Genomic DNA, 12,417 nt, shown 5'->3' with positions numbered 1-12,417 from the left:
CTGAATCACCCTCTTGCAATCTAAATAACATTTTCAGAAATTATAAAGTTTTATAAATAATGGATAAAGTTTCATTTCCTTCATCCACGAGCAATCATTAAAATATCATTTCTATGTTCCCAAATGACCCAGACATTTAAATTCTCCTTCATAAAGACAGCAAAGCTAGTGCCTTGGCAGAGCTTTAGTATAGGTATCTTTATAAATGTAGGTTAAACTAAATACAGCATGTGATATAATTTTGGTACATGCCTAAGTTTACTTTTAAAAAAACTATTTTTAATTTCTTTGTTCAATGAATGCTGAATATTTTACAGCTAAAGTCTGAATGTGACTTACAGAGTCACTGGATAAATCTCTAACATTGGACATCTCATATACTGAAGCAGCAGGAAGTATGAAGTTTTCTCTCAGTATAAAGTTTTATCAGTATAACTTTTCCTTCATATTTCCATCACAGTGCCAGTACACCACTTTTTTTTTCAGAAGGGCAGCAAATATCTAGAAAATCTAGGCAGCTCCAGCTACTGGTAGCATCAGGTTTCCTCCAGTTCCCTTAGCAATTAACTTGCACCTACATGGAGCCACTGTCCAGGTTTTCCAAGACTCTGCTTATCCCATCACTGATTTGGTCCACTGCTTGCATTTTGCATCTCTACATGTATCAATACACTAAGCACATGGCTAAAAAAAGTTTAAAATACATGTGAGAAGGGTTTGCTTTTGCAAAGAACAAGGAAACAGCAGCAGGACCTGCTAACTGCAGTCACCTCAGAACAGTACCAAGGGAAGGAACCTCATCAAGCTGATGGAGAGAGAGGCAAACAGAAAAAATTATGCTAGGACTGGAAAATTAAGCACTGCTTCTCACCTTCTCCTAAGACATTAGGTTTTAGTTTCACTCATGGCCTATTCAAATCTCCAGATGCTGATGCCTTAAGGGCCTCTAATGTGCAGAAACATTGCTTAGCATACAAAGCCCAGGGAGATCCTTTCCTTTTTTTTCAGTAACATATTTACAGTCAGAAGGAAGGGATTAAGAGGTACGCAATGTCTTTACAGTCCTCTACTTTGAAAGGCATGTTTCATACTAAGTGAACTACCATTTAGTGATCAGAATCTTGAGAGCCCTAGTTGGAAAAGCTGAGCTATCAGAATCTTCTAAACTTCAAATAGCTTTCTATACAGCATATTTCCAAGAAGTATTTGTTAAAGAATACAGGAGACCCAATTCAGCAGCCCACAGAGAGTGACCAGGAGTGGCTCAATGCTCTCAGCATGATGACAGCAGACCAGCACATCTACTTGCACAAGCCCATCTTACCTGGCACAGCACCCCATCAAAACATTACTCTGACAGCCTTAGCACTAGAACACTTTGTGTTTAATGTTGCCACTAAATGCTAAATATTTCAGGTACTTGCGCTGGAAACAAAACTTGGGAAGCCCAGAGCACAGGTCAGTCAGACCCCAGAGCTTGGTTTGAAAGTTCCTGTCAGTTCACAAGCAGTTTTGCCGACTTACAAGTTACTTCATTTGTTTGTTTGCTCAACAGATAGGTCAATATTTATGTTGCTAACACTACACCAAGTATGAGTAAACCATTTACTATCAACACACACCAATTCAATGCACCAACCCCACTACATGATGAGTTCTGTGAGTGCCTAAATGTGTTTGCACAGAAGCACTCTCATGCTTTGCACCTATTCCTTAACACACCAGATACACCCCTGCACACCCACTCAGCAGACTCAGATTTTATATGCTTTGCATCAAGCAGAGCTTGTTGCAGGCTCCCCTCTATTTGTGAACAACTGATTGCCAAAAAGCCATTGTCACTTAATCTGTCTCTGCTTCTGGACATGGGAGACTACAAAAGCCATGACAACATTAAGGGTTTGTGCATGAATTAATGAGCCTGGCTCAGGGGGCAGAAAAAAAAGAGAAGGCTAAATACCCAGTGTCTTTCTGCCTGCATTGCTGCTGCCTTTGGTGAGGTCTCATACAGGTTAGCTGGGATAAATGAATTCTCTCTGAGCAATCCCACAGCAGGTCCAAATGGAGAGGCCTTTGGAAACAAGGGGGTGAACAACCCGGCTCGCTTTACCTGCCTGCCCAGTGGAGATGCCTTGTAAGTCTCTTCACCAGTCCACCAAAGGGCTACAAATCTCTTCTAGAGCAGCTACTGAGGACCTGACGAGAGGCAGAGGAAGGCAGTCAGCACAAGGCTGGAGGGGGCATGACATCCAGACAAGGCAGAGCCTGGTGCAGATGGGACGAGCCTTCCCTGGGCTGGGCTGGCCAGGAGCAGCAGCTGACCAGGGGACACCAGTTAAATGCTCCTGGTCAGCTACAAGGAGGGCACAAAGAGAGGGAGCTGCTCTGCTGGGAACATGGAGGCTACAGCTCTACCACAGCATCCTGGTGCCTGGCAGTACAGCTGGTTGTTCCATGGCTCTGGTGAGACAAGGAGCACTGCTTGGTGCCAGCCTGCAACATTCAGCCTTGGCCAGAGGGCAGACCAGGCAGGGATTGCCATGACACCAGCTTGTTTCAGGGTCAGGGAGGGGGGTGTATTCTCACACTCCTGTATTTTCACACTTATTAAAGCGGCAGTAAAACACATCCCACTGAGAGTGCTCAAGGAAACCTGGCAGGGGATGTGCTGCATTTACAACACTGGGCAGCAAAAGGAAAAAGGAATCGGTGTCCGCGTGTGTTTCCATGATCCTATCGACCCTTTCCTGCTGGAATTCTCCCTTTGCACACTGATTGATTCATCAGTTACCCACACACACAACATCAGTGACCCATCTGTCAGTTTCTTTGCTCAGTACACGATGTTGCTCAGTACTCCCCCTAACATAGCTGTGGATGCAGATGTAAGAACACAGGGCTACGTTCTGGTCTCTAGACTGCTCAAATTCAGTGCTAAACATGAAACTGACTGAGTAAAACTTTCAAAAATGTCACTCAGGTGTAATACTTAAGGGATTTTACCTGTGCTTTAGGAATACTAGCCATGACCTTGAAAATAATTTAAAAAAAAAAAATTCTGAATCAAGATTTTAAAAAACTAAAAAGACCCCAAATTGCTATCATTTCATTATGTAAAGCACTTTGAAATAACAAAACCTGAACCAGTTTTATCAGCTCTATGAAGAAATGTAAATACAAAGTCAAAGTAGACGATCTTGATAATCTGCTGTGAAATTTACAATTAAAGCACAGGAAGGAAAAATAATCAACCTACAAATACACAACTAAAATGAACTCATCACTTAAATAGATCTCCACTTACCATGTATGACAGGAAGAAATTACTTTGTCACCTGGAAAATATTCCTTTCCTTTCCATGAGCATGGACATTCGTCTGCATCCAAGCACATATCCCCATGTTTCACAAGACTATCAAATAAAAAGAACATAAAATACTCATCCAGCAGCAGTATAGCTGATATCCAGATACAAAAATATCTTCCTAAACTTTAAAGTTACTACCAGTTTTGTTATTGAGACACAAATAATATTTAAAGTCTTCTGAAACTGAAAAGGCACCATTTTGTTAATAATTGTGTAAGAGCAATTTGCTATCTTCCTTTCACAGTACCTGAATATTTTATCTTTATTAAGTGCCAGCACTTTGGGTAATAACCTTTTAATCACTAACTCTCTAAGACTGACTCATGAATATACCAATTTTAAGGTCAGGGAAACTACAAATTTCTAGAATTCCTCTGAATTTCAGCAAATTTCTTGTAACTCAAGCCAAGAGATAATCCCTGACATGTGGGAGCCATCACAGCCCTTTGCTCTACTGGTATGTACTCTTACTCCCCAAAATTTGTGACATATTTAGTCTAAGTATTTTTAAATGAGGATTTCTTCTTGTCCTATTCTTTCACTGACAGAAAGAAATTTATTTTCCTGCAGTTTTTCTATAGCTGTAGTTACACCTCTTGCTCTGTGAATAATTAATCAATATCAAAAGAGATATCCTGGCTACATGAAATTATTGTATTAATTAATACTTATGTCCACACCTTTATGCAAGCAATTACAAATATACTCCATTTTAGTGGCAGAAGTACCCTCACAGTCTTCAAGGGATATTTTCATCATACCATAGCTAACCATATGCATAGCTGTTTTCAGTTTGACTAATGCTGTGAATTTGTGTTTAGACAGAACTCCTAGACAAGCAGATAAAAATGGAAAACTATTAAAGAAAAAAGAAAGTGAAAAAGATTGCTGTTACAGAGAAAGAACAGTGGAATTCTTGCCCAGAAAGACCAAATAGAGCAGCCAGTCCTAATTATAAAGCAAAATGTTCATGGCTTTTTAATAACATTCAGAAAATGTTCAGAAAATCTGAAATTCAGTAAAGAAACAGAGATAAAGAGACATCTCAAGCAGATTCTACAAACAAAGGTCATGAAATACACCAGAAGCACTTTAGTTTCTTTTATGATATAATCTATCATTTCACTGAACCCAGGGAAGTTACATTTCTTTCAAAAACCAATTCATTTTATTACAAATATTGCCATGGTATTGGCTAAGCAAAGCAATATCAATATGGGACCTGAGGGTCCAATAACAGGAAGAACAGCTGTGATGACAAATCCATCTCCCAAATGAAAGCTGTGAAACTTGAGCTCTTGACAAGCTGCAGCAGTGTCTTTCACTCCAACTGCTGCAGCTCCAAAGCTGTTTTGATCCAGCCCCTTTCCATACAACCAAGGAATCCAGAGCAGCTAACATGCCAGTTCCATAGTGAAAGGATTCCTTACAGGCACCATGCAGTCTAGGATTATCCTTGTTTCTAAATGTTTGAAATATATTTACATTGACAAATAAACAGTCTCTTCAAATGGCACTTTTGGGCAGAGAATTTTTTTTTTTTTTCTTCAAGGTAAGTTTGTTTGGAATCCCAGCACCTCACTGTAGTAATACAAATTTTGTACAGGTTTCTCTGTAAACAGATTTACTGCTCCTGATGTTTAGCACTGTCATTTGGGCAAGATATGGGACTATGGATAAGATGTGATAAGTGTGAGGCACATCCATGACAAACAGGGTAACAATAATGTTTTGTTTCCCTGCTATCCAAAAGGAAACATTTCATCCCTGAATTTATCACAGGACATTCCATTTGCTCATACTGATGAGCTGGTAATTTGTACTTTATGAATTACATTGCACAAATTTATAATTTGTATTTTACTTAGACTCCTCTTCAGTGTGTCATGTATCAGACAGAAATTTACATCTCTGTAAGGCTTCTGAATGGGAACGTGCAGAACACCATAAACCCTCCTCCCCCATTAAACTGAAAAACTGTAATTTTCCTCCAGGGTAGGTAAAGTGTTCTTTGTAATCCCTACTGATTTCAAGCATTGTGTCACTTGGAGACAATCAGCTGAGACTGAAATTCCCACTGGTTTAAAGCTGCTCAGAACTGAACAGGGCACATTCAGACACAAAGAGATCACACTGACAAGGTAACACTAAATGCAGGTTTTTCCTCATGTTATTACACTGGATTTAAAAAAAAAAAAGTGATAACAGCTTTCTCTCTTGCAAAGCCAAGCAAATGGATAGATTTCAATGATCTAAGAATTCACCACAAATACCCTACAGAGAGGCCCTGCACAGCTCCTCTTTGAAGTGTCAGGCATTTTTCTTGATGCTTATACTTGCTGTCCAGCCTACAATGAACTGCAAAGACACAAGGACAACCATCTCACTTCACCCTGCTGAACATTCACTGTATTATCTCATTATATCTAGAGTTTTCTGCATTCACACACACAGAAATATGTAGATAATCCTGGTAATGGCACCTTAGAAGTCATGTCACCTGTGACTCCTCAAACACTTCCTTACTTCTGCAAAGACCCCAAATCTGGACTAAAACAATAAAAAAATAAAATAAAATAGAAAAACCACACCACTCTGCCAGGTTCCAGCAGAGCAGTTCTCAACAGTCTGTGTCTTGCACAAGCTCCTTCCTCTCTCTCCTGCAATAGCCCACCCTCAACTGATTTATGCACCCACAACTGCTTTTGCTGCAACATTAAATTTGCTCTCTGAAGGTCTAACAGATCATCCTACAAAGGTCTGTAATTTAAGTTTAAGGGAAGGAAAAAATGAACCAAATAATCATCAGGGAGCATTTGACTTCTCTAACCAGAAAACAAGGTACATTTTGAGAGAAAATCCAACATTAGTAACATTACTGTAGCCCATAATGCTTTCACCAGGGTTCACTCACTGCCTAGAGAGCAGAGTTCATATATTCTGGCTGTTTTCTTTTTCATTTGGGGAGCTCCTTAAAATCTCCTCTTCCTCTTTCCCCTGGTTTATTATACAAAAATATTAAGTAATTTTGTAGAATGCTTGGAAGGTTTTCATTATTCTCACTGTACCCTTCCATCTTTCCATGCTAACACATTATTTTGATGCTTTAACTGAGATAGCCAGTTTCTTTTGAGGCTTCACCCTGGATTGGAAACCTTCCTGCAGTCAGCCCTATCACCAGCACCAGAATTTCACAAAGTCTCCGAAGCCTTCCTTTGAACTAAGTGACAGAATTCAATATTTCTCTTAAAAACAAGTCAGAAAGCAGAAGGTTGTATGAAAAGGTGCTCCAGAACCTGAACATACTGGTGAAGTTTTACTGTCAGTTAACACAAATAAAAGGAAAAAAAAATAGAGACTTATTTGCAGCTGGTATAAAGTAGAAAGTGGGAAACCAAGAAGAATTGCAAGAGAAAATAAGGAACTCAAAAATAAATTAAGGAAATTTGCAAGTCTGCAAAGCAGAAAAGGATGGAAAAGAACAGGATTGTTTTGCAAGGGCACTGCAATAGAGGCTTTCTTTGGAAATTAGTTCCTGCTGTGTCTTCTGCCATCAGAAGTAGAAACCAGCATAAAATCTGGTGTGGACAAACATTGGTTCCTGAAACACCCAAACACAAGACCATTGATGCAGTCTTTGCAAGAGAATTGTATTTTCCTGAGGAAATAGTCCAGTGCATAGCCATGATGGTATCCCCATGGGGTTAATCCTTATTTGCCTGGAAAACATTACATCCCAACAGACCTCTCCAAAGCCCTGCCTAAACAGAAAGATGAAAAGTGCTTTGCCTGATAACAGCAGCAGGGCCATCCAGAAGAGTGAGGTTTGGACAGAAAACAGGTTTTATTTTCACACTGATAATATTAGTCAATTCTGAGCTTAAACTGAGGAGCAGGAGGTCTTCTGAAAAATTATACTAAACACACACAAAGAGCACAGGATTTTTATTTAATCGAAGGAGACTTTAAGACACAACATGGTAAATGTAATTACATTAATAAAGAGTACTTTTCTAAAAATACTTAACTCATCTGTATTCTTCCCATCTTAATTCTTCATTAATAAGTTGTTTGTCTCTAGGCACATTGATAAGACAACAACATTAATTGTTTTCTTTGTGAAAATTAGAAAGTTATGAGTTTCCTTTTTTAAATTAAACCCTTCCAAGAACGTATTTCAGCTTTTTATGTGTCACTTGATACATACCACAGAAATACAGTAACGATTGAGAAAGTTTTGGAAGGGAAATCTGGTATGATATTCCTTAGTTACAAAACTTGATTACAATTACAGGATATTACAGCCTTGAATTCAGTAACTCTTCATTCATCTATTTTGTGGGAGCAATAAGTGATGAAGAAAAGGGAAAGCCATAAAAATTCTAATTATGTTAAATTTCTTCAAACTCAGTAAAGTCAAGTTTTTAGCACAAAAGCTCTTCTGTGTCATAAATAATAAGTTGTCTCTGGAGTGTGGGGGTGGGAGAAAGGACTGGTTTTGATTTTCCTAAATGTACATAAGAAAAAACTTGTCAGGCATTTTGCTTAAAAAGGTTGCCTACAAAGTTGTAAATAATTAAATATTTGGTGCAAGGAAAAAAGAAAACTTGAATAAAGTTGCATTGTGTACTTGAGATTCAAACACTCACAGGCCATAAAAATAAATACACATATTTGGAATTATGGAGCACGCTATGTTCCTAGTTATTCTAGACTGGTGTTGCTTTCTTTTTAAGATCAGTCTGTTGACACTCAATAAAACATTGAGCTGGGTATTGGATGTTGCTGAACAGTGAGAAATTAAGTGACCTTGATGCACAGATAACCATAACAGCCAGCTGAGAATTAACTTTTATTCCCTTGCAGTACTAACACTGAAAGGGAAAAAAAAGTCACTGAAACAAGGAGAAAATTTTATAAAGCATGTTTTATAAGCATGTTTAAGAACAGGATTCCAGCTACGATTTAGAGTTCAAAAAAGTAATGAAAATTTTGAAAATGAAGTTTCAAAATATTGCAAAATTAGCAGAGACTGCTTGATCTAGGTTAATTGTAGAGTGGTTGGTTTAACAGAGCTTTATAGAGGGAACAAAAACAAAAAAAGGGAAAAAAGATGAAGCTCCAATAGGCAAGTGTAACAGAAACCGTAAAACACTACTAATTGCATTTCTGACAACATGTATTTCAAGCTATTGACATAACTCAGAATTTTTATTTATTATTCATATTTAGAGGCTGGTGGGCCTTGGTTTTTCCAGCAAGATGGAATTATTATGAAATAGACATGGAAATTGCTAAATATTTCAGCTAATGGAAATAGGAATGGATAACATGATCTAAAATAAACACTGATGTATGTCATTTAACAATCAGGGTCAGTCCACATGAAAGCAACTGTATTCAAAAATCTGACAGGGCTCTTGTTAGAATCATTAAACCATTTAGGTTGGACAACACCTCTGAGCTAATTAACTCCAGCCACTATAGCACCCCCACAAAACTATATATATTGCAAACACAGCACAAGTTTTATGCTGCACACTCCACAAATCACAGATCAATTAAATCCAGCCTATGCTGCAGTCAAAGGGTAAAATCCTGTCAAAGAGGGAAGTGGGAAAACACAAGTAATTCCTTCAGCAAAGTGACTGCTTTTCTTGACAGCAACACCAGGAGCAGGCTGTAAGCAGCAATGAACAGAAGCTGTTTGGGAGAACATTACTGGTCTGACTGGAGACCAGGGAAAACCAAGGGAAGAGGAGAGGCACAAACCAGCCTGTGTTCATTTGGAGCAAACATTTCTGGATGCTGTGTGACATGTAGGAAGGTACTGCTGTTTATTCCCCTCCTTTTCCTTCACTGTCTTTTCTCCTTGTTTCTTCTGCAGACTGATTAAGGATTCTGTCTCCAAATCATCCACATTTGGTATAGTCAAGGAGGAAAAATAATTTGATTCGTAGAAATTCAGAAGCAGAAAATACAATTCAAATATTGTACTTGAAAAATATGCACTGAGAGTGTATTACTTGACTTTTTGAAATGCAACATAGAAATACAGAACATTTCCCTTTACATTGTGATAGATGAAAGCTAGAAGAAAAAATATAAATAAAGTCTTAAAAATTACTTAATATGTCAGGCAAAGTAGGGTGAATCAATATTAGGAAGTGAGTTCCAGGAGAATTAATGTTTGATTTCAACAGCTTCTAAAATAGATGCAAAATATATCATCAATTTTTGTACCATAAAAACTGTAACCCATAGAATGATCTCCTGTAAATTTAGATTTTTACTTAAGCATGGTTACTTGTATCTGATTTACTCACTGTAGAGGAAAAAGAAGGAAGCAGAGCTGCACTGTGAGCACAAAAAAAGAAGGAATGCTAGAAGTAGTGAAGCATTTGAATGAATGAATCTAGTATTTTTCAGATACTAGAAAAATGGACTGCAAAACAAAAATATTGCCCCCTTGAAATCTTAGCATCACTTCTGTGAAAAGAGGTTCCTTTTGTTAATTACCTTTCAGGGTATCACTGTGGAATAATCACCCCACCAAACAGATCAGAAAGGTCCTTCTGCCTCAAAAAATTGTAGGTTCCAAAATTCCTACAAACAGGTTTCTTAGTTGTGACATATTCACTTCACTCACTTTTAAAATTATTTTACCTAAACCATCTAGTCAAGCACATTAAACTGATTTCATTGCTACTTAAATCAGCTTAGCTTACATGTAATGAATCAAGATAAACAGGAACAAAAGCATGAGTAAAGGAATGAAACTTATTATTTCAGGGAAAGGGCTAATGTTAAGATCAAAGAAATTCCATGGCTGTTTTACCCTTTTAAAGTGGACAATGTCACCTCAGTTTTGTATTTCACCACTAAGAACTGATAGCCTAGAGAAGGGATTTCCAAGCTGCATAAATTCACAGTGCTTTTGAATCCTGCACTGCTTGAAAGGACATGAACACAGGATGAGGTACTATATAAAAGTGATTGTATTTTACCCATTTTTCTCTTCCAAAAGTTTAATTTAAAATTTTTCATTACTGTGCTGGACTGGCTATAAGTTGCTCAACCTGCAGCATGACTCATTGTAGTGTGAATTCAGTGACTGACTTAAAATATTAGGGCCCTTCACATCCAACTTCTATCCAGCTTCTATCAAATGCATCTCTTACTAAAATTCCTAAACAATTAAGATTACTTATCTAAATAAAAAAACCTGCATAGTTAAAGCACACCAGAAAACCACACACCTTTAGGATCATCTTCATTTTTCCTAAAGCAACCTCAAATAAAAACAAATAGGATAAGCAATATAGGACCACTAGAGCTGAGTATTTAAAAGATACCAAACATTGACAAGTTTGTGACTGTGACTTAAATTAAGTGACTTAAAGTGACTTAAATTAATACTTCATCAGTGACTGTGACTTAAAAGTGACTTAAATTAATACTTCATCAATACAGACTGAAATTCCTAATTCAAACCTTGGGCTTGTAACACTGTTGCCTACTTCTGCCTTAAGAAGCACCAACGGAAAAATCCTGAAACACAAAAAAGTGTCTCTTTGCACATCCTCAAAAAAAAAACCCCAAACAAAACAACCAAGAAAACAAAATCAAATAATTTTGTTCTAGTATCTCTACAGGCAATATACTGTAGAAAATAAGTTTGCTGAAGTTACAATAGAGACAAATCATCTTAGTTTTGTATTTTTGTCCCTAGGAAACCATAACACTTTGCCTCTCACAACCATAAAACCGTATCATCAGAGTTTTGGGATAACCAACACTTGACACCAAGTCTTCTAATGCCAAAAAACCCCCAAACTAACTGCCTACATTCTAGAACTAAATTCCACCAGGAAGCAATAGAGATCACAAGCTCAGAGGTTATGCACAGCAAAATAGCAGAGAACAAAAAAGTTTATATGGCTGGCAGCTCAGATCATATAGTGCTGCTAAAGGTAGCCTTGAATTATACCAGCCTGGTCCAAATTCCTGGTGAATTTTTGCAATTCTGAAAATATTTGCCTCCAGTTAATTTCAAAGGCTACCTCAGCACTTTGCAATATGGTACCATACTGTGAGTCCCACTAATTACAGGTTCCACTTTACATTTAATGTTTTTAAGTATTAAAATCCCAAAATCCTGAGCAGCAATATTTTATCATGAGATAGAAATATCTACACATCACTAAGTACGAGTACACAGGCTTCAGCTGAGCTATTTCAACAGTTCAAAGGATTTCAGAGTTATAACACCAAAAAAACTTCTAAGGCTATGTGCTTAAGAAATTAAATTCCATCAAGACTAGCATGACTTTGACACATTATTGTTATTTTCATAATCCAAATTCTCTCAACAATACAGAGCTTGATTCCACAGCAGCTCATCTGTACATTATCAGCATAAATCACCATGACTTAAGAGATTCTTTTGAGGGAAAAAAGTACTAAAAATTATGCCTACGAATAAATAAACTTATCTCCCTCAGCCAAATATTGAAATAAGATGTTAGGTATTTGAAAAAAAAATAAATCTAGATAAACACTATCTATCTATCTACAATTCTACTGTAATAACTCAGATTGAATAAAATTATTACAATGCATTTCTATATTCTTGGTTTTTTGATCATAATATTATGAGGTATTTAACTCCACTTGTCTCTTGGTTTTGCATTTATTATGACTTGAACAAGCAGTATTGCAGGGTAAGCCTCTACAAGTTTGATGCTCAGCCTTTGGGATCTCAAATTGTCCAATTAGAATTAATTACTCTATCATGTTTGTGCACCAGAAAAGGCAAATCTGTCTGTACTCACCCTGGTGGGCAGACACAGCCTGACACACAAGGAAGGTGTGCTGAGAAAGTGAGGTTTAGCAGCTGATTCTCACAAGTCCTCTCTCTGCTGAGCTCAGGATCCACTTGTGGATTACTGCAGTTAATATAAATCTGTCCAACTGGGCAGCTGTGTGCTGGGGAAAAAATTGACAAATGCTTTAGTCTTCACACCTGAAATTTTGTGTTCTGTAAATGT

The 12,417-nt window shown here is 37.5% G+C and overlaps 1 protein-coding gene across 1 annotated transcript in view; it reads right to left on the bottom strand.

The window, feature by feature from the left end:
* The window catches only part of OTOG (otogelin), a 91,842-nt gene that overhangs the window by 45,839 nt on the left and 33,586 nt on the right, over positions 1 to 12,417 (bottom strand). Inside the window, exons 23-24 of the mRNA XM_050975216.1 lie at positions 12,202 to 12,355; positions 3,305 to 3,412 (exon numbers count right to left, since the gene is read on the bottom strand). Coding sequence (XP_050831173.1) covers positions 3,305 to 3,412; positions 12,202 to 12,355 — 262 coding nt within the window. The remainder of the gene's footprint in view (positions 1 to 3,304; positions 3,413 to 12,201; positions 12,356 to 12,417) is intronic.

The sequence above is a fragment of the Serinus canaria genome, chromosome 5, assembly GCF_022539315.1.
Source record: "Serinus canaria isolate serCan28SL12 chromosome 5, serCan2020, whole genome shotgun sequence".
NCBI classification, from domain to species: domain Eukaryota; kingdom Metazoa; phylum Chordata; class Aves; order Passeriformes; family Fringillidae; genus Serinus; species Serinus canaria.
The sequence above is the reverse complement of the archived record's forward strand: the minus strand, read 5'-3'. Positions and strand labels throughout refer to the sequence as shown.